At 44.6% G+C, this 27,640-nt stretch overlaps 1 protein-coding gene across 3 annotated transcripts in view; it reads left to right on the plus strand.

Moving 5' to 3' along the window:
* MUC13 (mucin 13, cell surface associated) overlaps nucleotides 1-27,640 on the plus strand; it is a 648,793-nt gene that overhangs the window by 190,281 nt on the left and 430,872 nt on the right. For all 3 annotated transcript variants that reach the window (XM_069224633.1, XM_069224634.1, XM_069224636.1), the window contains one exon: nucleotides 12,753-12,788. In XM_069224633.1, the coding sequence (XP_069080734.1) occupies nucleotides 12,753-12,788 (36 nt within the window). The remainder of the gene's footprint in view (nucleotides 1-12,752; nucleotides 12,789-27,640) is intronic.

Consider the following 27,640-nt stretch of genomic DNA (forward strand, 5'->3'; position numbering starts at 1 on the left):
AAGGAGGTTGAGGTTGCGTGGTGCTGTGTTTGCATCATCAGTGGTAGGCTGGGGTGATTTGGCAAGGGTCATGGTGAGTTGCTCAGTGGCGGTTTCATTCCATTTCCTGTAGGGGGCCCTGAGGATGCGGAGGCGGCTGATGGGTGTGGTGATGTCAAAGAGTAGGCAGTCTGGGGTGGAGATTTTCTTCATGGTAATACGGTTTCTTGAGGTCTAGTGTGTGTCCTGCGGCATGCGTGGGTGCTGTGATCAGTTGTCTGAGGCCGAGAGTGGCGAGATTGTTGAGTAGGGAAGTGGTGTTTCATTTGTTGTGGTCCCTTAGGTGGAAATTATCGCCAAGGAGGAGGTAGCCGGTGGATGCCAGGGCGTGGTGGGTGGCGATGCTACAATGGCGACGATGAATGCTGAGCGGGGACTGGGAGATCTGTAGCTCAGGGTTCCATAGAGGGAGGAGTTGTGAGTAGCCTGGATTAGGAGGTGAAGGTGTTCCATTGTGGTGCAGTGTTCCTCCATGTTGACCATGATGCGGAGTAAGGACTTGTGTACGATGGCCAGCCCTCCACCTGGATGGGAGGGCTGGTCCTTCCTTAGGATGTTGTAGCCATCTGGGATGCAATGGTGATGGCAGGTCCAGAGGTAGGGTTGGTCTAGGTCTCGGTTAGGAATGTGATGTCTGGACGGGCGGGTCGGTCAGGTCCCAAAGTTTGGTGGTGTGCTTATGGAGGGAGTGTATGTTCAGAAGGAGGCAGTTGATGAGGTTCTGGCGGGCATCAGTGGTTTCGGGTTTGGGGTGGTCCGGCTGTTTGTTGTGGCTGCAGCTGAGGTTGCAGTTCTGGCAGGAAAAAGTTGAGTGGGTGTCCAGCGGAGATGTGGTGCAGCAGGCACTGAGACATCAGGTGTTAAGGCGGTAGAGGGTATTGGTGTTGTAATGGAGGGTGGCCAGGGAATGGCTTCTTGGAGACCCCGGATTCCTGGCGCCGGGCGCAGTCCAAGCACGGAGGGGTGCAGATGAGCTTGCTTTTGGTGCATCTTTGGCGTGCCAGCAGCGAGCCCATGCTGTGGCCGCCATTAAGAAGGGGAGGGAGGTGGGGTCTGGTCAGCTGGGAGGCTAGAGGGTGGGAAAAGCGCTTTGCAGGCGGAGGGGGATGGGTCCGCAGGGGAGGCACAGGCACAGGAGACAGAGAAAAGGAAAAAAAAGTAAAAAAACAAAGTGAAGGGGAGGTAAAAGGCAGGGGTATAAAGCAGGAGTAAGAAGAGAACAGAGAGAGACAGAATATACTTACATGTAGATGGCCACTAGGCCTCCAGGGATGAGGAACAGGCAGGAGTCTGTGGGTGGAGGAGGGTCTCGAACCGAGAGTCAGGCAGGCTCTCAGTTCGATCCCAGGGCAGAGGCAGCAGAAGCAGGAGGAGCTGGGGAGGGCAACAGATGCTGATCAGGAGGTCAGAGGAGTCACCTTTTGCCAGGGCAGGGATACCAATGTGGAACCTGAGGTCCAAGGAGGTATGGAGTGGCGTTGGTGGGTGTGCAATCCTAATAAAAAATACCCCCAGCGCAATCTTTCTGCAGAGGGTGTGGGGGAGCGTTGTGCTCCGCCTGAGGGTTGAGCCTGCTGTGAGTGGAAGTGGCCCAGCTAGAACTGTGGTGCGGCTTGCTTTCCGCTGTGTGCCCCCTTGCTAGGAATAATCTCGGTACTGCTGGTGGGGTCCACTGGCTCTTGACATCGGCCCACTTACTTTAAATGATGTTTGCTCTCAAGGCAAGGAAGCCAGGGGTATTAGAACAAAATCATTTGCTCAGTTAAGACCAGGACGCCACAAACTAAACTGTGCCAGGCAGTGAGCCTTTCCTTCAAGCCCCTGGGAAGATAGTTCTGTCCCAAGCTCCAAGCACAACTTTTTCAAATTCACACAGCAAACTTAGGGCCTCATTATGACCATGGAAAGGCTGTCGGTAAGGGGCACCTGGGGTGCCCCTGGGGGCCCCTGCACTGCCCCTGCACTGCCCATGCACTGAGCATGGGCAGTACAGGGGTCCCCAGGTAAAGTCCCCTCGAGCATTTCACTGCCCGAATTTCACGAACTGGCAGCAATGTTGATGTGACTTTTCTGCTGGGCTAGCGGACGGTAACACTGTTACCGTCCGCTGGCCCAGCGGGAAAATTGAAATAGGGAGCCAGGAATACCGCCAGCACTGGTGGTATTCTGGCACCCACTGCCTCAGTGGTCTTCCAAGAAGACCGCCAAGGTTGTAATGAGGGCCTTAGTGTTTTAAAAGACCCAATAGATATGTTGTTTTCCTACAATAATGACATACAAGTTATACAAGCAGCTATTCAACTGCATCTCTCGTTCACAGTTGATTTGTTGCTGGTAGAAGCCTTCAACAGCCATTGCAACTAAAAACCCTCAGAGTATAAGAGAAAGCCACCTTTCAATTGGGGAGGAATAGGCATAGAAGAGTCTGGAGGTGAGGCACAAGAGGCTACCTCGGACTTCAGGCACTTAGAAGTGCGTGTTAACTCCAGTGCTGGGATTATTTTGGCCCGACTCTCAGTCAGCCAACACATCTAAGGTCATGGGGGCATTAACACAAGTTGTCTCTGATCCCAAAAGTCTCTGCAGCTCACTGGATTAAGCCATATTTCCAGAAGAAAGGAAGGCCCTAGTCGTTGCAGTTGAGATTCATAAACCTCCAACCTGTGCCCACTTTGCTCCAACTGAGACAACCAGGGTAACACTGAGTCTCATTGAGTAAATTCCTGTTGGTTCACGGCCCATCTACCAACCAATGAGCCAGCAGAGCATTAGCTAGGAAATAGAACCTTTTCATTTGAAGGACCGCACCCCCCCCACTCTTCGGGGCAATTCTCCAACTTCAACCCTTGTGCCAGGCAGCTTCAGGCTCTAAGAGACTCTCAGGTGGCACACACTTATCATCCAGTCCAGACTTTGACAATCGAATAACTCGCCCAGATGATAGTCCAACGTTGTCACAAAAAGCCGGGTCAAGCAACATGGGATGTCCTGCTCCGGTCATCCCAAATAAATATGATCTGCAGGTTGAGCTCCTTGACACTTTGCCAATTTATATTACGGCTAATGACTAAAAAATTGGCACGCTAAACTTGCTGGTTAAATGTGTGCAATCTGAAGCCAATCAGCCAGCTTTTTCCTGTTGTTGTGGCCCTGTGCTAGACAAGCTGTTTGGTCTTCCCCATATTTTAACCTCAGTGCTAATTGAAGAGATCTTCTAGCTAAACCCAGGCCACAAAGTGGTCCAACTGAAAACACAAATCAACAGCCTGCAGCAGCCCGCTAGGCAGCCTCCACAGGCTCCAATGACAGCGTTCTTACCAAGTCACAACGAACAGGGGCTTCAAGGAAGCCCGCTCAGCAGTACAGCTTACCACTCTAAACTTGTATCAAATTGGCAGCTCGTAGACCTAACCCATCTTCGGTCCCTCCAGTGAGAGCAACATTACTGACAGCTCAGGAGGTTCAGGAAGCCCCACAACAAACAGCATAGTAAAGGGGCCTCCTCTATGCAGTTAGACCAAATCTACTCCACTTTTAGGCTCCCTTGATGAGCTCAGTCGCTGTCAGTGACCCATCAGTGGAAGAGTCTCTACAAAGGGCCCCAGTCTCTTTAAGTCCTGACCCTTCAAAAGCTCCATTCTCAGTGCAAACAACCTCTTCCATATTCTGCAACAATCCTTCTTCAGAGTTGGCACATCCATCCAAACCTTGGTGAGGCAGCCAGCTCAGTGGTACTTCAACCACTGAGCAAGCCCACCAAGATGGAAACACAATTTGACCTTCAACCCCTACGGTCTTGACAGGAACAATGACCATCTCTGTGCAGAATGAAGATAAACTTTGCTTTCAACTGACCATGGAATCAGCCAGATAACCCCCCCCCAAGGTCTCTCAACAACATCTAAAAATGTCCCTAGGCCCAGCCTCTCAGACTTCCAGAACCTACAAACATTAAGAGTCACTAGTTCATTCTCGGGCAAGCACTCAGTTATGAAGACCAGTAGTGCTCCTGACAGCCCCTGCAAGCTACTTTCACTCCACAATACAAATCACATGGACATTTTGACATAATCAACAGAGGCACAATGCTCCTGATGATTCAAGAAATCCCTGCTTTACGGTACATCAAGTCAACAACATGCATTCATTCACCTTTCTAAGGTCATCATGCTCCGGCTCGGAGGATTTAACTGCTATTATTTGGGCTAGCTGGCTACAAGCCGAACAGACGATGGCTGAAAAATCTACTTTCACCCAGTGGGGAATCGAGATCCTCCTCCACAAGACTGAAGCTTATCCGCTTTATCTAATGCCTTCAATTCCTGGTCATGAAGATCTCTACATGAACCAGTCGAGACACTGAAGCAAACAAGAAACATCTGCTCATTATAACAAGCAAACCCAGCCTACATTAGTTCTTAGAGGGACCCAGAGCCACATAGTATCTATCCCAATTCCCTCTGATTTTCAAACAAGTAGTAACAAAGTGGTCAAATACTTACAAAGCCAAACAGAACATGCTTCCTCTGAATGGGCATGGCTGCCGGATGCGCCACAATTAGACACCAAAAAGACCAGAAATCCTTGACAAAATGGTTTGACAATCGACGGCCTGTCAAGAGACTGTCTCGCGGTCTGCTCATGGATCATCGGGGTCTCCAATCAAAACTGAAGATCCATGTTTTTTAGAATACATTAATCTTCACCATCTTGCAAACTTCCAGGAAACCTGGGCCCTTCAGGCTTAAGAATTCCCAGGATTTGTTGCCCACGGTAAACCAGCAGTCAAAGCACATACGTTAGGTCGACATGCTGGGGGACTTGCCATATATATTTTGGTGGAAATGAATGTTAAGAGCAAAGAGATCCTCACTGACCATCCAAATCTGCAAGCCATCAAGCTCCCAGGATGCTTGTCAATCAGCACTCAAACCCTCCTGATCATCAACATCTACATTTACCATGTGCCTGCCAAAAAACAAGAAATAATTGACTGCTTGCTGACTTTCATCTCTACACCCTACACCACTTATCCTGATGACTGGTGATTTTAACATGAACCTGCTGCAGTCAGTAACATATAACCAAATTTTGGAAATTCAAGATCTGAACTGGCATGTTCCCTCGTTACAGTTGTGCACATCAAGGAAGGATAGTAGGGGCCGAACCTTCATCAATGAGGTTGAGCATCTTGGGTTAAGATCTTTAAATGGTTGCTTCCATCCAGACATTCCAGCTCAACCTTTATTCCACATGGCAACAACAAATTCTATCATTTCTCACACATTTGTGTCCCTTACCTTGTTTCCTAAGGTCAGCCTCTACTAAATAGGGACCCTCCCGGAAAGCAACCACCGACCCCAGAGGATTGTGCTAAACCTGCTCTGCCTGATCTTTGATCAGGTGCAGTCAGCCAGTGGTTCAGTTTCCAGAAACCACTATAGGAGGCTGCACTCGTCAATAAGATCCATCAAGCAGATGGAGGCTAATGCTAGGAACAAGCGAGAGCTTGTTCGCAAAGTGAAGCTTAACATTCTGGCACAATGGCCTCAAGTACCATCACTCCTTATGACTGAGTGCTGTCTTCCCGGTGGGACGCCTAAGGCTCCAGCAGTGACCCCCCCAGGGGAAACTCTGCCCTGTTCATCACAGCTAAAAAGAAGTTGAACTATGCTCTGCGGCTGCTGAGCTCATACCACTGTTTATGAGGATTTTTTCTCCCAAACTGAGAATTTTACATAGAAAAGCCAAATTGGAATCAGGACAGTATTGGCAAAAAACTTGCAGCTGAAGGAAAGATCCCAGGGAGTTCTTTAGGAAGGTGAATTTTGCTTCAGATCCCTCGCCACCTCCATTCCCTACTAACATTTTGGAAGTCAGCTGGATGTCATACATACAGAAGATGTTTGAGGGCTCCATGACAAGACAGGGAACACAAGAAACAAAATCACCAACTCCTCAGGTGGATCCCTGACACATTACAATCCTGCCAGAAAATTTGGAAAAAATCATCATCGATGGGTGATGTGACGGAGCTCCGGACCCCAGCGGTCTCCCGCAAGCTATCTTTAAAGAGAACCCCAAACACTAGGCCCAATCATTATGCTTCTTCTACAACTACTTTGTTCTCAACCAAGTTGTCCCTGATAACTGGAGGGGGTCAATTATAGCACTGATTTACAAGGCAGTGTTGAATTCAAACCCTTCAATTTATCGACTGATTACTCTCCTAGATGGGGAGGCAAAATATTTTGCTAAACTCCTACTGGCAGACTTAACAATATGGACCGAGGCAAACACTCTGCTTCCTTTGTATCATGCAGCTTTCATTAAAGACACAGGCATTATAACTAACATTGTAATGCTGCTACTGTTGACATACCAAGCCAGAGATCGGTCTGCAAACCTACACTTGTGGATTTATGTTCTACTTTCCATGCTCTCTAGCAGAACATCTTTTGAGCGAAACTGCAAAAGTGGGGAATCTCGCCAACACTCCTCATCTGTATTCAATTACTCTATAATAATACATAGACTAGGGTGAGGTTGGGTTCAGGTGCACCAGTCTCAATCTGTACATGCAACGAACTCCAACAAGGATGCATCTTAGCTCCTTTCTTGTTCAATTTGTATTTAGCAGAGCTGTCTTCTATATTTAATAGAGTCAACTCTCATCCCCCCATACTGTCTGGGTTTAGAGCCTCCCACATGTTGTACGTTGATGATATTGTCCTGATCAGCCACACAAAGGTTAGCCTACAGCACCTTATCATTGCAACAGCCACATATGGAGCTAAGCATGGGCCCCAAGTTAACCTCAGTAAAACTAAGGTCATGTCAGTCATCTCAAGAAGATATTTGATTTGCCAGTTACGTTTTATTTGGACGGCTCAGTCTTGGAACATGTGAAAGAATGTAAGTACTGAGGGTAATCTTTGACTCAATCGGTACCTTCAGCAATCAGTGCAGCTCAATAAAAAGGAAAAACAACTCCCTTACATCTGCCTTGTGCTTCTTAAGGAATTCCCTACAAGGCTTGTCCTTTCAACTGCCTCTATAAGTTATGGCTGCAAAACATGTTCCTTCAATTGCATACGGTGTGGAGGCCCTCATCGGGAATGCAGATAAAACTATAGATAATGCCATAATTGGCATGTATCGGCTGGTGTTTAACCTCCCACGCAACACCTCACAAGCCCAAATTCGTCTGGAGTTTGGCCTTCGGAGGCAGAATGTAAACAGCTTTGGAGCATTTATGAAAACTTGCTACAAGCTGAAAAATGGACTGGGATCCATGTTCAGCTGCATAGTGTGGAATGCGATTTCTGACCCAGGAATGGCCCTGGCTCGTGACCATCTAAACCAAGGCCCATATTTATACTCTGTTTGCGCCGGATTTGCACCATTTTTTTTACGCAAATTTGGCGCAAACTTAACTCCGTATTTATACTTTGGCGCTAGACCGGTCCAGCACCAAAGTTATGGAGTTTGAGTCATTTTCTGTATGTGAAAACCTACCTTGCGCTAATGACATGCAAGGTAGGCGTTCCCATGCAAAAAATGACTCTAAGGCATGTGCGCCTTATTTATCCTCTGGTGTCAAAATGAAGCACAGGAGGAGGCAGGCCTTAAACCATGGCGCCCAGCCAGGTTTACGCCATTTTTTAACGCCTGGCTCAGGGCAGGCGTTAAGGGACCTGTGGGCTCATTTCCATGGTGGGAGACCATTGAAGCAGTCCACAGGTGCCCTTCCCTGCACCCAGAGACATCCCCTGCCACCCTAGCCCACCCCTAGAGGACACCCATGGATGGGGGGACCCATCCATGGTGAGTGCAGGTAAGAATATATATATATTTTTTTGACAGTGGCATAGGGGGGCCTAGCTTGGGCCCCCCTACATGCCACTGTGCCCAATGACCATGCCCAGGGAACAGAAGTCCCCTGGGCATGGCCATTTGCCAGGGGGGTATGACTCCTGTCTTTGCTAAGACAGGAGTCATTTCCATGTGTGTTGTGCGCCAAAAATGGCGCTAGTCAGGTTAGAGCCAATATTTTTGACTCTAATCTGACTTGCACCATTCTTTGGTGCACAACCCTCAGTCTTCCCTTTGCCTCCGCTGCCCGGTTACCGTCATTTATTTTGAAGCTAACCAGGCCGCAGCGCCGGCTAACGTCATTCCATAAATAAGGTGCCTGTCTGGCGCAATGGAATGGCGTTAGCCGGCACTAAACATTTTGACGCAAATCTACCCTGGTGCTGATTTGGTTAAAAAGTATAAATATTGGCCCAAGTGTTTTCATTGTACCAAGCTCAGGCTCTCTGGTCTTCAACTCTCACCGCCTACTTTTAATAGAGCTGTAAACTCATAGCAAAAACGCTCTTGACGATAAGGCGCAACTGTCTAAAAGGTCACACCCTTGGATGGTTATTGGCTCTGTTGGCCTTCTAAAGCCTCAAATGTACCTTGGAGAATTATTTGTTCTAAAGGCTAAACTCAGATTGTTGAATTGCTAGTTAGGCATTTTCCTCACACTTTGCAACCTTCCCGCATAGGGAAGAATTATTAATAAATCTGCTTGTCCACTATGTCACTGCGCAAAGGAAGACATGGGTCACTTCTGTACCTGTCTGGCGTTAATGTCAGAGTGGAAAGGGTTGTTGAAGCAACTGTTTATTAGGGTTGCATCCCATACATGCAGGCAGACAATTATAGCCTGTCTCCAAGGTAAGGACATGAGAATTTATTTTAATTCACGGCACTTGCAGAATCCAAACTGAACCCACAGAGTATGGGCGCATAATAGTGTTTATTCCTCTTGCACCTTGTTTGCAAAATGGGAGGGGGTCACTCACGTGGGCTGGCGCAGCTTCTCCCATTTCCTTGCCTGTACCAAAGAATGCAGTATGCCCTTCTTTTCCAGAGCTCTGCCCTCATCCTGCCTCAAATGAATTGTGCACTTTGCTCTTAGCAATTTACTCATGACTGAGCACTGAGACAGAAATGAAGCCACTGAATCTGCATTGCTTTTAAAGGAGGAAACAATGTTGGTTTTATGATCTGATTTGTGTTTGAATATTTCCCTTTTATGTATTTTTATTGCAATCCATAGTTTTTGTTTTTATATTGTAAGTTTTAATTAACCGAACAATAAAGATTCATTCAGTATTTGTCCAAAACTTCAATCAGTAATGAAGTGTAAACATCACACAAAATAGTCCCACGCCAAATTACAAACATAGATCGTTCTTTCATAACTAAAACAAGACCAACACTACAGAAATCCAATTATTAGAACTGGAAAATAGGTCAAAGTAGCACCAAAAAGCACAAAATGCCAATTGTAGATATCTAGTCACGCAAACCTTGACAAAGTCACAAGGTCAGGCCGACTGCAATGGAGTGTGAGCAGGCTACTGGGACCCAGTTAGGCCCACTGTAAAGAAAGTACCCTTAAATCCTTTTATGTGCAGTGCTGTGAAGATCTGCATAAAAGATGCGTTGCACAACAAAGTTGATGAATTGGTTCCAAGATGCTGCAAGGCTGCAATGTGAGGGTCTTCGTCGTTGCTGCGGATCCCATTGATGAGGCTTGTGATGCGAAGTCCAGCATCAAGGATGTGGCACGCAGTCAGCGCGATGTGTTAGGTCTAAGGAGCTGTGAGGCTGTGATGTGCAGTCCAGCGTCATTGTTGAGGCTGCCTTCAATGAGAGATGGGAGTGCCTTAGTCGAGGATGCATTGCCCAGTTGAGGCAATGCAGAGGTTCAGAAATTGAGATGTGGGCCTTTGCGATGGGTCCAATCCACGAAGCAGCTGGAATGTGTTGGTTCTTCTCTGGTTTACGCCGGACAGCAGAGGAGATGTGCCAGTTCTGCTAGATCCACAGAGGCAGACAGAGCACCTGAAGGCCACTTCCCAGGGTCCAGAACTGAAGTGGCACCAGTTTCAGGTTTCAGATCAGGAAGCCAGCCAACTAGTCCTTGGAGTCACTCTGGGCTCTGAGTTCAAGAGATGCAGGTCTAGTCCTTCTCACCAAGGCAAGAGGGCAGCAGGCAGTAGGCCAGCACAGCAGAGCAACAGCAACCACTGTCCCTTTCAGGGTGAGGCACAAGCCAAGCCTAATTTAACCTGTGCTCAAAGCTTGGCAAAGAGCAGTCTGGCTTAACTTGGAGGCAACCTGTAAAGCATTTGGGCAACAATTCAAACTGTAATAAAGTTAAAACACTGCACAAAAAGAATCCCACATCTAATTAAAAAAATTGAACTGTTGTTTTATAAATAAAACATGACAAAAAAATAAATATCAAATTGGTAGATCCAGTGATATTCAAAATTTAAGTCAACTGTGGATATCTGGTTGTGGTGGACCAGGGCAAAGTCACAAGTTCGGGCCAACCGTGATAGAGCGTGGGCCGGCAACAGTGATCCACTTAGGCCAGCAGAACAAAATACCACAAATCATGGTTTACAGAGTGCTGTGAGGATCTGTATGGAAAGTGCATTGCGCAGATGAAGTGGTGCGCCAGTTCTGAGATGCAGCTCGGATGCGATGCGGGGGCCTGCATTGCCACCATGGATCCCATCAACGGGGCTTGTGATGCGATGTCTAGCGTCAATGATGTGGCACACGGACAGGGTGATATGTCAGCTTCAAGGAGCTGCAAGGCTGCAATGCGGAGTGTTGTTGTCGAGGCTGTCGTCGACCAGAGAAGCGAGGGACTGCATTTAGAATGTGTCACACAATCAGGGCGATGCGGTGGTTCCAAAGATTTGTGATGCAATGCAAGCCTTTGAGGTGGGTCCAATCCATGCAGCAGTTGGGATGCTTTGGTTCTGTTGGGGTTTGCGTCACACAGCAGAGAAAGTACATCATTTCTGCTAGATCCACAGAGGTTAGCAGGCCCAGTCCTTCAAACCCAGGCAAGAGGGCTACAGGCATCAGACCGGCACAGCAGGGCAGCAGTTCATTCAGGCAGCAGTCCAGCACAGTGGCAGTCCATGTAGTAGCGCAGAAGTCCTTCTTCCTGGCAGAGTATTCACAGGTCCAGAGTGTACTGAAGAGTCAGTGTCTGGGTTCTTCTTTTAATTCCCTGGTGCCTCGGTTCTGAAAGATTGGAAAAGTTTCCCAGACAGTGGCTTTGAAGTGCATGAAATCTCCTGCCTTCCCTCCCCTAGCTCCGAGCTGGCTGCAGTAACAATGCAGAGTCGTTAGACCCTTTATATGAATGCAGAGCACAGGCTATTCAGTTGTAACTGGGGCTCTGCTTAGCTGCACCCCCCCATCCTGTCAGCAGATGGCCCATCTAGGCACGGCTAATCCCAATTTTGTGTGACTGTCTGGGTCGAATTCACAAAGTCTGTCAGTTACATGCAGTCATGTGACTGCAGACAGGCTACAGGCACAAAAGTGCTAAAACCATAAAAATGGCAACTTTCAAAAGAGTAATTTTCAAAATTATAATTTAAAATCCGACTTCACCATAAGTTTGGATTTTAAATTCCAATTCCTACAACACCAAACATGAAATTATTACCTGGTCCCATTTGGAAATCACACTTATCTAATGTAATAATAAGGTAACTTCAATTATACTATTGGAGAGGTAGGCCTCACAGTAGTGAGAAACGAATTCTGGAGTTTTTCACTACTAGGACATGTAAAATTTTAAAGTACATTTCCAACCTTTTGCTTACACAGTACCCTGCCCCATGGGTTACCTAAGGCCTGCCTTAGGGGTGTTTTTTTTTTTAATAAAAGGAGAGTTTAGGGCTTGGCAAGGGGGGGTTGAAATGCCAAGTAGACATGGGCAGATTAAAACTGCATTCAGGCTGCATTGGCAGGTCTGGGTTATGTTTTACAGTGCTACTTAAGTGGGTGGCACAATAGGTGCTGCGTGCCCACAGGTAGCATTTAATTTACAGGCCCTGGGTATATGGTATACCACTCTATAAAGGAACTTATAAGTAAACTAAATATGACAATTAGGTATATGCCAATTTCCCCCTGTTGTAGGGGAGTGAGCCCACAAAGTTTATCACTGGTTAGGCGTGGTAAGGTGCACAGAGTCCGAAAGCCAACAGAAAATAAGTTCAGCAAAAAGAAGAAGGTGAGGCAAAACGTTTGGTGGAAGACCACCCTAAGGCTGACAGGTCTAACAACTAGCCTTTCCTATATATATGATCATAATTACCCCAAGCCAATTATCCTGCCCAGAGTATCATCTCCTGATTGACAGAAATTCAGTATCATATCCACAAAGTTCAATCTGACACTCTTTTCAATTAACTTTCCTGGATATTTTTATTTTGACAAAGACCCTAATGATTGTCACCTTTCTCTCTGTTTGAAGAAAACACATGCCTTTTTAAAGAAGACTAGCTTGTGAAATATAAATCAGCTATCATCTTGCACTGGAGATGGCATAAATGCTCAACGCTATGGTCTTTTTACTTCTTCAAGACATATTCCTAAATATGATTTATTTATGTGTTAAAGATTGAGAATTCATTATTCAGGTCGTGATTTCACCAGGATTTTAACAATGTTTATAGGTAGTTTTAAATCTTCAAATTGTTTTGCAGGAAATTAATGACTTACATTGTTATTGGATTTTTAGAATTTAGAATTTAAAATATGTATTTTCAAATAAGAGTGTTGTATTTATCAGTTGGAGGTAATTCTACTGTGTAATTGTCTTTTTCATTTTACAGCACCACCTGACTCGACTTCCCCAGATTTGACCACAGGTAATGCATAATAATCTGGTAACATGATCATGGAATGTCTTAACTATGCTTAGAAATTGATTCATAAACCGCTTACTGTTTTACTACTCTCTCACACACACACACACGCACACACATCCTGAAGATTTTTTAATAACACGTTTATAATAGAGAGGAGTCTGCAATCCATGCATGAAAGCCCATCTCTAACTTCCTTATTAGAGCCGAGCTGTCACATTTCTAATCACTTAACAAAATGAAATAGCTGCTCAACTGTAATAAGTTAGTGCAGTTTAGTTGTGATGTTACCATGCCTGCTGGCAAAGCCAGCAGCCAAGGCGAAAGACAGATCACAGAGCATAATTACAACTGCTGTTTAAATGATGAAACTGAGAACTCACTTTTCGTTGTTCTGATCTAATGTTTCTAAAATGAACAGTGACCAGCAGAAAGGAGATATGTATGGCAACAAGTTTCCTTTTGGTATGCTACTGGTCATTACAAGAAAGATAGATTCTGTCTGCATTTTTCTACACTTTCTGATTTACAGCAGGGTTTTAATCTGACCTATGTTAAACTGATTCTAAGATCTTGTTTGCACCCTAATTACTAAATGCTTTTTGGGTTGTTATATTTTGAACTACAGATTCTGCTTTTATTCTTCGTGTCTACAACTTACTATCTCTTTCATACAAAAAGAGCAAGAAACCAAGGCTTTGAGTAGATTGTTTAAGTGTGAAGGTGTGACCATATATCATAAGGCATAAAGTACCCTCTTCCATACATTAAAAGGATACTGCAAGTAGCCTTAGAATTCCATGTCTTTGTAAAGGAACTCATCGTTCGGCCTCATTCCTCCATATGTATTTTATTAATAACTTTACTTCGGCAAACTAGTGCCATAAAAGTACAGAATGAAAAGTAATGCACAATATACATTAATAAAACATACCTATCCGCTAGGCAATGCAATTAGTGTACACAATCTATAAATACACATTTCATAATAGGATAAACACTGTCACAACATAAAATATTTGGACCAATTCAATAGCGCGGTCTGAGTCATGACTCCAAAGGGTACAGTAGATCTCACAAATACTACCAGAAATAATACATAACATCATAGGATATAAAAATACAATAAAATACATAAAACATGAGACTGCCTCGTCCCTGGAGAGGTTAGGGGGAAGTAGCCTTCTTTGACAGAGCCATATTCGACCCAGAAATCTGGCAACTGCAAGCATACAGTGAGCGAGAATCTGATCGAAAGATTCTCAATGCAGTACTATTACTGCGTGTGCCCAACTGCTTCCAAAGAGTCGTAACCCATGCTTGGCGTGGGTCACCAAAAACTGGGCAGGCAAACAAGACATGGGCAATGGTTTCATCAACAATACTGCAGGCAAGACACACAGCAGAGGTATAATCAGCTGCCCATTCACAGGTAAAAGTTTTCAATGGAAGCGCGCTCACCCTAAATTGAAAGTAGAGTTTCCTGTCCAATGTGACAGTTATACAGTGCCAATAGTGTTCCACGACACTAGTGCTTTTAAAATCGAGGAACTCACCTGTCAATGTGGCTCTGGCAGCTGTAGCAATATTACTCTGCACGAACCAAGAGACTGCTTTTTCAACAGCAACTTTGAGGGGAGAGAGTCTTGTGGCCGTCTCCCAGAGCTCCTTCATGCTGATGGAGTGCAGATCTTTTTTATATGGAGTATCAGATGATTTTATTGAATCTATCCGTGTTCATAACATTCTGCAAAGCAGGGGCATAATCAATAAGTTCAGGAGTATACCAAATCCTCCTCCAAAATAACAGTGGACGCAACATAGCCTTGTCGTCTATTGCCTTCCTACCCATATCAAGCAACAGTGGAAAGGCTGGAGTACTCGTTGGAAGGAGAGCCAGGTTTCTTATGAATGTAATCTCTGATTGTACAGGCCTACAGATATTGGAGAACCCCCACAGTTCAGAACCATACAGGGCAGAGCCCACTGCCTTACCTTTGAATATCTGTGGAGAGCGGGGGCTATTGGATAAATGGCAGCTGTAATTTGCTTATGCTTGAAAATCATTTTCTCACTGTGAGGCTTCCAAGACATGGATGAGGACAACGTGATACCCAGATAATTAAATTAATCGAACCTTTCAAGTGTTGGGCCCTAGCAGTTTCCTCCCTTTAAAGGTTTTATTCTGAAAAAAGTCATTAACTTTGCCTTTCTTAATCTCTAAACCGTAGGATGTGTAAAACTCCTAAAAGTGAAATAGCAGTTGTTGGAGCCCACAAAGCGTTTTGGAGATCAATAAGGTGTTGTCGGCAAATAGCAAAATAGGTATCTTTAATGTCGCTCGAGAGGTGGGAGTCAGTGGTGTATTGATATAGAAAGTAGACTATATCATTAAGATATAGGGAAAACAAAGTGGGAGCCAGGAAACAATCCCGACGGACTCATTTGTTTATGGGATTTTGATCAATAAGCTAGCTGTGGTTACCAAAACGGATTCTGGCGTAATCGCCCTCATGCATATGGATGACCAAGGCTAACAGATCAAGTAGCATGCCCATTTCATGAAGAACCTGCCATAACTTAAAGCAGGGAACTAGGTTGAATGCTGGTTCATGATTGACAAAGGCATCATATCAGCTGCCTCTGCCGATGAGAACCGTCTTCCAAATTATCAAAAGGAATTTTAAAAAGTGTTCAATAGTGCTGGTTTTCTTGCAAAAATCCACTTGGAAAGGAGGAAGTATCTTGTATTCTGCGACCCAGCCATAGATTTGATCAGCACAAGACAACAAAAGAATACAGTCTATGAGGCTTATCGGTCTGTAATTGGCAGGTTAGGATCTGCTCTCCTTTTTAAAAACAGGAATATCCTCTGCTCCCTTCCATGAATCTGGAATGGAAGCTCCCTTCACTATAGAATTCGCTAAGGCAAGAATTTACTTGGACCAGTTGTCTTTATCATAGACAAATAAGTCAGCTGGAATACCATCTGGTCCAGAGGCTCTGCCAGTGGAAATTGCATCAATAAAGGTGGAGATATTGTCTAAGTCAAACAAGGGAGCTGCAGGAATTGACGATTCCACTGCACAAAGAGCTCCCTCTGCAGGGAGAGGTGTTCCATCAGAGTATAGTTTTAAAAAGTAACCATACATTCAGACAGAGATACATAGTTTGTGGGAGGAGAAGGTGAGCCAATACCGCCCCAACTGACAAAAAACCAGAACTTGGTGGTGTCTTTTGTGTAGCAGGCAGCTTTAAGTTCTGACCACTTCAGATCATCCCACTCCTTTTTAGCTTTGGTCAAAATTGACGTGTAGTCCTTTGTCAGGGAGCGAGTTTGCGCTGTGTCCTTAGATTTTATAGCCAAGCTAAAAGACATAGCACATGGCGACAATCCTTATTAAACCATGTGTGAGTTCTGTTTTCATGCTTGTGAGTATGAGACACTGTGGCAGAGAAATATGAGGTCGAGTTGAGCAATAGCCCATATCTGATCCTTCTCATCATTGCAATCCAGGGGCTCAAAGGTAGTATTAAAGTCCCCTGCTATGATGTGTTTAAATTATCAATGGGGTCTTCCAAGATACTCTTCTAAGAACTGAACAGTTTGTGAACCCACTAGAGTAGACATTGTAGATTTCAAGACTAGGAAACATGTCAAGAACTAGCTGAATTGCTAAGATATCCAGGCAATCAATGTCAAGTTTTTTAACTTTACATTGTTAGCCCAACGGATGGATTCTGAATCATACTTGACTTTCCTGGGAAGTGAAAATTTAGGTAACCTGGTTTCACGATGGAATCTGTACATCATTTTTTTTAAAGCTTTTCTTAGTTTTAGCAGCATTTGCCTTAATAATTATACACAGTCTTTGTAAACAATGAAAGGATGAAGTGGGTACTAACCACCCAAGACATGTTCAGCTGGGGTCTAGGAAGGCACTATGAAATTCAGTGAACATTACACATAGTTTGTGTCAAGGCAGTAAGCATTATACAGAATAATTGCATAACGATGATGGGAGAAACTGAGCTATGAACTACCGTCCCACTCCGGAATGCAAGGCAGTAGTAAGTATACATCATCATCAAATGTGAAACGTTCCAGCTAATGTTAATTGAACACCCCATCACTTCCTTTCCCTTCCATCCTCTTCAACCCCTGCCTGTGTGTGGATATGGGATCGGATCCCCTATAAGGGTACCACTGGATTGTCCCTAGGCTGGAATGTACTATATATAACCCGTAATTTTGAGATCCCCATGAGTGATTAAGCATCACCCAGGCTCTGTGGTCCAGTGAGTCGGTCCGAGCCATGACATAAGAATACGGTGCTTAGCCAACCCCAGACTCAGGAGAATGAATTTCCTTGATAAATGTTTGCCAACCAGTAAGGGCAGCAACCCCAGTGGTATTTGGCAAATGTCTGACTGCATATTTCAATTTGAAGCCCTAGCGAGGCGTTGAATCACGGATTCCTAGAATGTTGATAGAGCCTGGCAGGACCATATCATCTGAAAGAAATCCACCCCGTGTGCCACACATCTATGACAAGCGTGAGGTCGTCTGAGATCAATCAGATGGAGCCCATGTGGGGTGAGGTAAGCCTGGTGCACCACATTATGCTGGAGTAGTTTAAAGTGAGTATTAGAACTGGTTCTACGGACTCTGTCATGCATTCTTTCCCAATTTTTTGACACCAATTGCCCACCTAGTACCTCCGCCCATCTGCCCTGTACCGGAAGTGCCCCTCTAGGGAGATCCTCCCGAAGTGCTCAGTGTAGGTGAGGGATCAGTCGCCTTCCCCCCACCATGGTTACCAGGCTAGTCAGGACCGCCGAGGTTTGTGGTTCCTCTGGGAAGGATGGCCAGAGCACTCGGCCAGTTGTTGATATTTTCATATATTGTAAAAATTGGCCTGAACCGACAGAAAAAGTATTTACTACTTCTTATTTTGTGATAAAATGCTGTTCAAGGTATAGGACTCCAGCTCTTTCACACCCTCCTTTTATCCACTTTTATACAGATATCACATGAGAGATCTACACAAATGGTCACAGCACCCATAAGGGCATGTCCAGAGCATATGGGGCCTGGCCAATCACCCGCCTCACCATATCCTCCCAAATTCCAGCAACCATTCGTATGATGTGGGGGTAACTATGGGGGACTCTCCTACCCTGCATCAATGGCAATAGTAGGGATTTATCCCGGTGAGTGCTCTGCAGGAGTCCGGTCTCCCAATTCTCACCTTCATCAAACCAATGTTTGGCATGTTTAAAGTGTGCAGCCATAAAATAAAATTTTAGAATGGGGAGCTCCTGTCCACTGCCACACCAGGGGCGCTAGAGTGTTGTTAATTAATCCATTTATGTTTACTACCCCACATAAGGTCTATCATTACCGTGTAGAGGGTCCGAAAGTAGTAGTGAGGAACCTTGAGCAGTGAATTCTAGAAAACATTTAGGCATTTCGGCAAAATAATTATTTTAACAATAGCGATTCATCCAATTAAGGACAATCGGAGCGTTCCCCAGAAGCGTATGTAATGACATATACTCTTGACTATTCTGCCAGCATTCCTCTCAAGATATGTCTGAGCATCATGTCTTATATGAATACCCAAGTATCAAACTTCAACTGCTTCCCAAGGACTATCAACCCCAGGATGATTCTCGAGCTTACCCAAGGGGAAGATCTTCGATTTAGACCTATTGATGTGGAGCCCCAACACTTCCCCAAAGAGGTGCATGATATGGAGTAAGATTGGAACCGAGTATCTGGGCTATCGTAAATACACCAAGTATCTTCGGAGCACAATGGTATCACGTGGGTGGCAGCACCCAGTCAAACTTCCCAGAGATGAGGAGCAGAACCCATTGGACATAGCCCTCTGGAAGACCCATCCCGCTGAGCACCTGCCACAGATAATCCCATTGGAGGACATAAAAAGCATGCTCTATGTCGAGGAGGACATAGGCAAAATCATCTGTTATCAGTTTGAGAGCATGGAATATATGAACCAGTCTCCAAAGATTATGCATGGTACTTCTCATTGGAATTAAACTGAACTGATCCAATGGAATCAATGTTGTCATATGAGGAAGACGATAACCACGAGGATACCACTGAGTATTTTAACATCCATATTTAACAGTGAGATTGGCCGGTAGACCGAGACTGATGTTTAGTCCTTCCCAGGTTTCAAGACCATGATAACCAATGCCTTCCGCATGGAGGGCGGCAGGCAACCTGCTTCTAATGCCTTGTTGTCAACCTATAGCAGTGGATCTGCCGATACCTTTGGGTATTTATGCAAAAACTTTGCAGGTAGCCCATCTCCACCTAGAATTTTACCAATTTGTGACATTTGATTAGCAGTATTACTTCGCCTCTAATAATAGGGGCACTCAGTGTAGTCACAGATTCCAGATCTATACAGGGAAGCATGACTCCCGAAAAAAAATCTCCAGGGATTCCCTAGTTGGTGATTGTCCTGCCGTCTATACCTTGCGAAGGTGGGAATCTGTACACCATGTTTCTTGGAACAACAAATGTCATATGATTCAATAAAGTTGTTCAAGTCTATTACAGCAACTTTGGTCTTATGCCAGCCACATTCCACAAAACAAGTGACACCATCGAGTAGTTAGATTTTACGATAGTACCACTGGGAAGGTCCGTAGGGGCCTGAGCATTGTAGTTGGATTTATTTAAGATAGGACCTACCGGGCATGTCAGCATATTGTGGAGCAGCTAATTTAAAGGGGTAGGAAGCTCAGAAACAGTGGAGCAAACTCATGGAAGCTGAAGGCTTGGAGGGTCCCTTGTCAGACAACCATCTGCCATAGGAATAGCTGTTGGGGAAGGTGCAAGGTTAGTACTAATAAAAAAAAGTCAATCAACTTCCTGCAGAGGGTATCGTACACCAGCTCCATATGGAGGTTTGCAAGAAGCACTTGAAAGAGAGTCATCAGCTCTCTGGTATTTGAGGCAAAGAGTTGAACGGGGAAGGTTCTAATATCAAAAGCCACCAGGCTGTAAACCAGAGCCCCATCTCTGAGAAATAGTTTGATGCTATCAAGTGGCACTTTTTTTACGCATATCTTCTAGCACTGAGAATCTCATCATGAATGACTGCGCTAAGTTTGAGGATTTTAATTTCCCAATTGTGGATCCAGAAGTAAAGGATAAAAGGAAGGGATTTCACTAGACCCCACACCTACTAAGAGAAAAAGCAAACACTAATAAAGCATAAAACTAATCATATTCATATAATGAGCGAAAGCAGTCAAAAAAATAACAAAAGAATTGGGCCCACCAGGATATTAGATATCAACCCTTCCTATAAAAATATGAGTGAAGTGGGTCAAAATGAATCAAAATAAAAAATCAGTCAAGGGTGATATTCACAGAGAGCCACAGTACCTCGGGTGGCCTGAGAATGTTAAGCCAAGAAGGGTTACCCAGTCCAGCCTCTTCCGGGCAATGACGGACTAAGACAGGGTGCAAGTTCGGGCACGTCCCGTGCTGTATGAGTGTTGAGGAGCTTTTAAGCGCTACTGTGGGTGAAAATGGTCTGGCCCCACCTCCTCTGTCAAATGTATTGCTGTGGGATGAAGTCAACAAAGTGCAATTGGCATCCGCAAATGGCTTCCCCTATCATCTGCGCTCAGCATGTTAAAGCAGAAATTACCCACAGAGACACCATCAAAGAAAAAGACACTCCAACTTGAATCTAGCTTTAATCATGGAGGTGTGAGAGGGATGGCCGAGCCCAGCATCCTCCGGGCGCAAGACAGGCCCGCCCTTGGCTCAGACTTTGCCCAGGCGCAGCCCGAGAACATCCCACACTCGGGAGCTTGCAATGACCATATAATGTATGGCACGGGGTACTTTATCCCTTATGTCTTATAACCCTTTAGCTTTACTTGTATTATTGAGGCAAAGTTAACTGGTTCAGCCACTGTCCCCCATCACAGAGACACAAGGCATATTCTTTCCACCAGTTTGAGATAACTATTTTGAATGCCACTTTATCAGTCTGACACTGCACAGAAGCCATTGCTTCGACCTATCACTAGAATGCTCAAGTATGTATTTAATTTAATAAGCCACGTCATAAATAATGCAACATTGACACACCAGCTAAATCATGCCTAATGCTATTCCTCATCTAAACCCTATCACTAGCCCTCATCGTTAACCTATGCCTAATCCTACCCCGTTCTTTAGCTTATTACCTTCAGACTGTTGGGTTCTTACCTCAACAGAGTGGTATAATATGATGTAATTGCTTATTGCTAGAAAATTCTTTATTCTTATATAACACATTTAGGGGCATTATTAAACTTTTTGGTGCAAAACCATGCTAATGCAGCTTTGCACCAAAAGTTTACTGCTGGCTTGCGCCACTCTTGAGCACCAGCCGGGCGCCATATTTATGGAATGGTGCAAGCCGGCGCTAAGCTTGGGCTAGCATAAACAAAAATTATGCTAGTCGGTGGGGTGGCGGTATGGGAATAGGAGGTTGTGCGTCGAAAATGGATATGAGGTTGGATAGTGGCAAAAAAAATGCCTCTAACCAGCTTTGCATCATTTCCAGGCGCAAAACCATCCTAACACATGACTCCTGTCTTAGAAAAGACAGAAGTCATGCAAACCACCCCAATGGCGAGCACAGGGAACCAGTGTCCCCTAGGCATGACCATTGCACCCAGTGCCATGCAGGGAGTCCCTTGTTAGGGCACCCAATTGCACTTACCTCTGGTGTCCCTTCTGGTGTGGGTGGGGATGTTCCTTGGGCTTGGGGTTAGCACCTTGTGGACCCATTCCTTGGTGTTTGACCATGTAAATGGGTCCACAGGTCCCCTAATGCCTGGTCTAAACCAGGTGTTAAATAATGGCGCTAACAAGCTTAACGCCATCATTTGGGTTGCCTCCCACCTGTGCGCCATTTTATCATGGGGGGATAAATATGACGCTATGGGGATAGCATCATGTTTTAGATGGGAACGCCTACCTTGCATCTCATTGACGCAAGGTGGGTTCTCACATCTAAACAATTATGCAAACTCCAATATTTTGATGCCTGATGGGTCAAGTGTCAAAATATAAATATGCAGGGAAGTTTGCACTGAATTTTCATAACAAAATTACACAAATTTGGCGCAAACAGAGTATAAATATGCCTCTAAGTTTTTGAAAGCCTTAAAAGCTTTAAAAGCTTTCGATGAGTTTTGTAGGTGTATTGGAAATGGACAAATATTGTAGTTAATATAACTGCCCAACTTAGTCTATCCTTCCAACATCAGATCCTATACCTGTCATATGTGTACAGGGTGAAACCTCCTATCTTGTATGTAACATCAACAGAAACATGTTGCTGGTTTTTGCAATGGTACACACACTACACAAAAAGCACCATCCCTCATTGCTGATAAAGAGCAAGACTTGCACATTTCATGGTAAAACATAAACCCCTACAGCTCTGGTGAGGCAGAGACGGGGTGCTTTAGAGGGCTTGCCCATTAGTACCCTGTCTCAATCAATTGCTAGGAGCTCTTGACATAGTTTGCATACTGAAGTCATGTTTCATTACCCCTTTGTGCGGTTCACTTATAACTGGCGTCTAGGCTCTGGCCCTTATTACGAGTGTGGCGGTCTTTAGATCCTACACACTCAAGGTGGCGGACGGACCACCGCCAAAGTGGCGGTCCAACTGTCATATTACAACCGTGGCAGAGCCGCCTCGGTCGGACCACCAGCACTGCCAGGTTGCTGCCGGTCGACAGCCTGGCAGTGCCGGCAGCCCTAATCTGCCAGGGTAGCGCTGCCCTGGGGATTACGAGTCCTGCCATGCAAAGGCTGGCGGATATGGGGTGCTGAGGGCCCCAAGGAGGCCCTGCACTGCCTATGCACTTGGCATGGGCAGTGCAGGGCCCCCCATGGACAACCCTGTTACGCTTTTCACTGCCTGAATTAGAGGCAGTGAAAAGTGCAACAGGTGCTGTCGCACCTGACGCACAGCAACATTGCATCCGGCTCGATTTCGAGCCGGCATCAATTTTGGGCCTGTTTCCCACTGGGCCAGTGGGCAGAAAAGCTGTTTTCCTCCCACTGGCCCAGTGGGAAACTCATTATAGGGCCAGCGGGCGGAAAACCAGAGTGGTGGTTTTCCGACCTAAAGAGTTTGGCAATCTCTTAATAAGGCCCACTATGCCTTGTATACATTCATGGGATGATACCTCACTTTCCACATTCCAAATTCTTGATTTCAGGTTGAGTGTTTACTCCTCTACTGTAGCCTTAACAGTGTTTCAAAATTCTTCATTCTTGGCATCAGGGTATAAGTACTGATTATTTATGATGTGCCACTTCTTATTTTATTTTTTAAATCGCTGTCCGTAATTTAACCTCCCAGATAGGGCAACTCACCATTGTTTCTTATTTTGGTTACCCTCTATGGCAGCTGAAGACTATAGGCCTGATTTTGAGTGTGGTTGACAGGTTACTCTGTCACAAATGTGATGGATATTCAGTCTGTTATATTACAAATGTAATTGCTTTTAAGCACTTATAATATGCTGGCTGGGACATCCATCATGTTTGTGATGGAGTAACCCAACGCAAAACTCTAAATCAGGCCATGAAACCGAAAACATATGCCAATGAGCAAGATCCACTTTCAGATCAACTACAGGTCGAAGAATCTCATCACGCTCCCTGCACATTTACCTGGACTACAGGATTAAGCATAAACATATTGGCCATGACTAAACATAGTAATTATGATTTATTAATAGTGTTGTGGGCTCATATGACAGCCATACCACTTATAAAATGTCAGTTTTCTTAGAACCCCAGCTTAATCCAGTTCTGTCAGTGCAAATCCTGGTATTCATTCTGCTACCTCTGTACACAAGACACTAGGAAATAACCATTGTTACCAAGTGTGCAGTGACAATAAGTGGTTTACTGACGATTGGAAACAGTTTACAATCTTGGATATAGCTATGAGGCGTGCTAACTGGTAATGGTGTGCTTACTGTGAACGGACCCTTATGAATGTGCTTGGTGGGATATGGCAATGAATTGTTCTGACTGGGAGCCATGAATGATCTGAGGGTCCTTGAGTGGAATGTGGTGGGGCATGTGGGAGTCAGATGAACAGTATAGGTGCATTAGCCTGAAATAGATGGAGACAAAGTAATAGACAAAGGTTGTATCAGAGACATATGATAAAGGTATAAGTCGGACTTTGGGGGAGTGGTAATAGAGAGGGAATGATTTTTATTTATTGTTTCATCCACAAATATTTCCCAGTAAGTCTGTCAAATCCCTTTATATGACAAGAGATCTTTCTAGGGTCTTAATAGTGTCTGGGCTATTACTATCAGAGCAAGATTATGGTGCTGTTGGTGTTGTACCTCGAAATGAAAATCACCAATACATAGCAAAAACTAGAAGATCATGATAACCAAAATGGGTGGGACATAGATCAAATGCAAATACATAACATATAAGAAAAGAGTGATTGGACAATACTCATCTCTGTGTCTTTAATAAAACCAGAACTTTACACTATAAATTTCTTGGAAATCCAGATTTTATGTCAAGACGTGCAGCTCCTAATATGCTTGCTCATAGCATATTAGCAATATTAAAAGCAGCATGTTCTATTGGTTACCGTTAAAAGGTATGAAATAGTGGAAAGCAAAGGCCAATCAGCTGCTCTCTGAAGAACTTCTTGATGGGCACTAACCAGGAAGGATTTGGAGGCCATTACACCCCTGGTAAAAGGAGCACTAAAGGTGGTACCATCAACTCCAGTTAAAAGGAGAATCCAATCGTTCATCTGGCTAAAGTGGAGGAAGACACCAATAAATGGGGCTTTTGAAAATAAATGAACACCAATTAGCAGATGTTCCAAGATAGCTGGAATATAATACAATTCCCCTGAGACATTGTAAAATGCAGAGTTTAGGATGATTGGAAATGGAAACTTATCCCAGACTGGAGGTAAACATTTTCGTTTGTCTAGAAATATGGAATAAAACTCCAGAAGAAGTAAAACCTATGCAAGGAACTGTAACATCAAAACTCTCCTCAATGAGGCAAGTCAAAAAAGCATTGCCAATTGTTTTGACAGAGATTGAACATTCGAACAGGAATTACAAGTCCAGGATTCAAACTGCTGCAAAATAACATTTACAACCCATACTGACTCATTCTTAGGAGAAATAAAATACCTCCTATATGTCTGTGAATTAGAGATTGTGTGGCAGTTGGTTTATCATTGATAAATGCATGTTTTAGAGAAATAGCTGATGTATGCTTTTCTTTGTGAAGCTACATAACAGTAATTTTTTAATGTGGCAGACATTATACAAAATGTGATCCAAACATTGACCTGACCAGATCAACCAAGCAAATCTGTACGCTTTAATGTTATCTGGAATCCAGGAATTTTGAGCGTGATACAGTCTATCAAAAGGCCTGTAACAAAAAAGGCAGTCCTGAAATCTCCTCATTGTATGTTGCCTGACAAAATTACTTTGGGTATTGCAGAAGAGATGCTTGATAGTGGGAAGAAGGAATAAAAATCACATGTCATCTCCAGACGGCCTGGCAACTATATTAGCTGCATCCAAAATGTGACTAACGAATGCATGGAACACTCTGCCAATTTCCATCAAATCATCTCCTCATTTACTGGCTATCAGGAAATCCATGAAAACCTGGCTGTTTAATACTGAGTAGTATTCCTCCCACTTTTAGGCTTCTTGATAATACAGGAAGGGACCAGTTTTGCAATGTAATTTAATCCAGTGCCAAAATACCTCTGGGTAAATGTTGTGCTCTGTAAATTGATTTAACATGACATAACATAGCATCCTTACAACAATTGTTACCAATTTCCTTCTGATTTTGGATAGAAAACTTTAGATCATTAGGAAAGGGGGAAACACATAGGAAAGGACTGATCACCATGCCTGAAGGAAAGCATTCAGGGTTGGAACAGGGTATATGGTCTCCAAATATAAAAGGCTGGTAATTATTAATTTAGGTGGGACACAAATAATCCATCATGGAAGGACCCCAGAAATTAAAAAAGGACTGGAATGTGCAGTCGTCAATTGCTGCAATTTCAGAAAATGTATTCAACTTGTATATTGTGTGTTCTTCTGGAAAGGTATTGTGAAATTTGATGAATAAAGAAAACTCTGAAAATGGTTTGACTGACTCAGCTAGAACACTGTATTTTGTGCCTCCCAGATGAGGTATGTGCTTTGCTGCAGCTAAGTTGGCCTTTCTTAGATAACGCAAACAATGTGCATGATGTACTGTGAATGTGAGTATCAAAGGTACTGGCAAGCAGTTTTAAACAAGTGATGTGCATTAATGACTCCTTCTCAGACCAGTCAAGAAATGAAGGAACTTACAATTTGCACATGAGAAAGACAGAGAGATTATTCTTGTTGCATAATGAGAACATTGTCTAGATGGAGCAACAGCTATATTCTGTGAGCTCTGAAATGAGCAACACTCAGTTTGATTAACTTGGTTAAACACCAAGAAACCAAGGAAAGACCATAAGAAACAGTGATTCATTTATAAATCTGGTTCTCCAATGGGAATGGAAGAAAACACCATTGATTCTCACAAATTAGAACTGTTAGCTAAGCTTCCTCAAGATTTAGGGGGTCATTCTGACCCCGGGCGGCGGCGGAAGCCGCCTGCCTGGCTGGAACCGCCAGAATACTGCTGCGCGGTCAAAAGACCGCCGCGGGTATTCTGGGTTTCCCGCTGGGCTGGCGGGCGACCGCCAGAAGGCTGCCTGCCAGCCCAGCGGGAAACACCCTTCCATGAGGATGCCGGCTCCGAATGGAGCCGGCGGAGTGGAAGGGGTGCGACGGGTGCAGTTGCACCCGTCGCGATTTTCAGTGTCTGCATGGCAGACACTGAAAATCATGGTGGGGCCCTGTTACGGGGGCCCCTGCAGTGCCTATGACATTGGCATGGGCACTGCAGGGGCCCCCAGGGGCCCCACGACACCCCATACCGCCATTCTGTTCCTGGCGGCCAAAACCGCCAGGAACAGGATGGCGGTATGGGGGTCGGAATCCCCAAGGCGGCGCAGCAAGCTGCGCCGCCATGGAGGATTCCCCAGGGCAGCGGGAAACCGGCGGTACACCGCCGGTTTTCCGTTTCTGACCGCGGCTGTACCGCCACGGTCAGAATGCCCAAGGGCGCACCGCCAGCCTGTTGGCGGTGCTCCCGCGGTCGTTGGCCCTGGCTGATTTTACCGCCAGGGTCAGAATGACCCCCTTAGTCTGACAATCCCATCCTTGGACTGAAGACAATCTTTGTGCTGAAAGATAGTTTCCATCTTGAGAGGTCATCAGACCACAAAATAATTGAATTGGTGAAGATTTATTATGGGATGCAATGTTTTTTTTGCTTTTTTGGATAAAAATATATTGCTTAGTATATCCTAACATTGAAAGTTCTATTGTTCCTTTTTGTTGAGTTTTGTGGTCTCACAGTGAATCAGATGGGTATCTAGATGAGAAAGATGAAATCATTTTGGAAATGAAAGATTGACGGCCCTCTGTACCGTTCTTTGTAGAAAACCTGACACATTTGAATAATCCTTGGAGATCTGGAAAGTGAAAGCCAATGTTGTAGGAAAAAATATATACCCCTATGAAAGTGGTAATGGAAAGAACACTTATCATTGGCAATATCAGTACAATGGCCCTCCACTAAATTTTTGCCAGTAACCTCGTCGGCGTTGAAGAAAGAATCTTGGTTGAGAGTCATAATGATTTCTCTTGTAAGATAATTGAGT

This window comes from Pleurodeles waltl, chromosome 3_1, assembly GCF_031143425.1.
Source record: "Pleurodeles waltl isolate 20211129_DDA chromosome 3_1, aPleWal1.hap1.20221129, whole genome shotgun sequence".
Classification (NCBI taxonomy): domain Eukaryota; kingdom Metazoa; phylum Chordata; class Amphibia; order Caudata; family Salamandridae; genus Pleurodeles; species Pleurodeles waltl.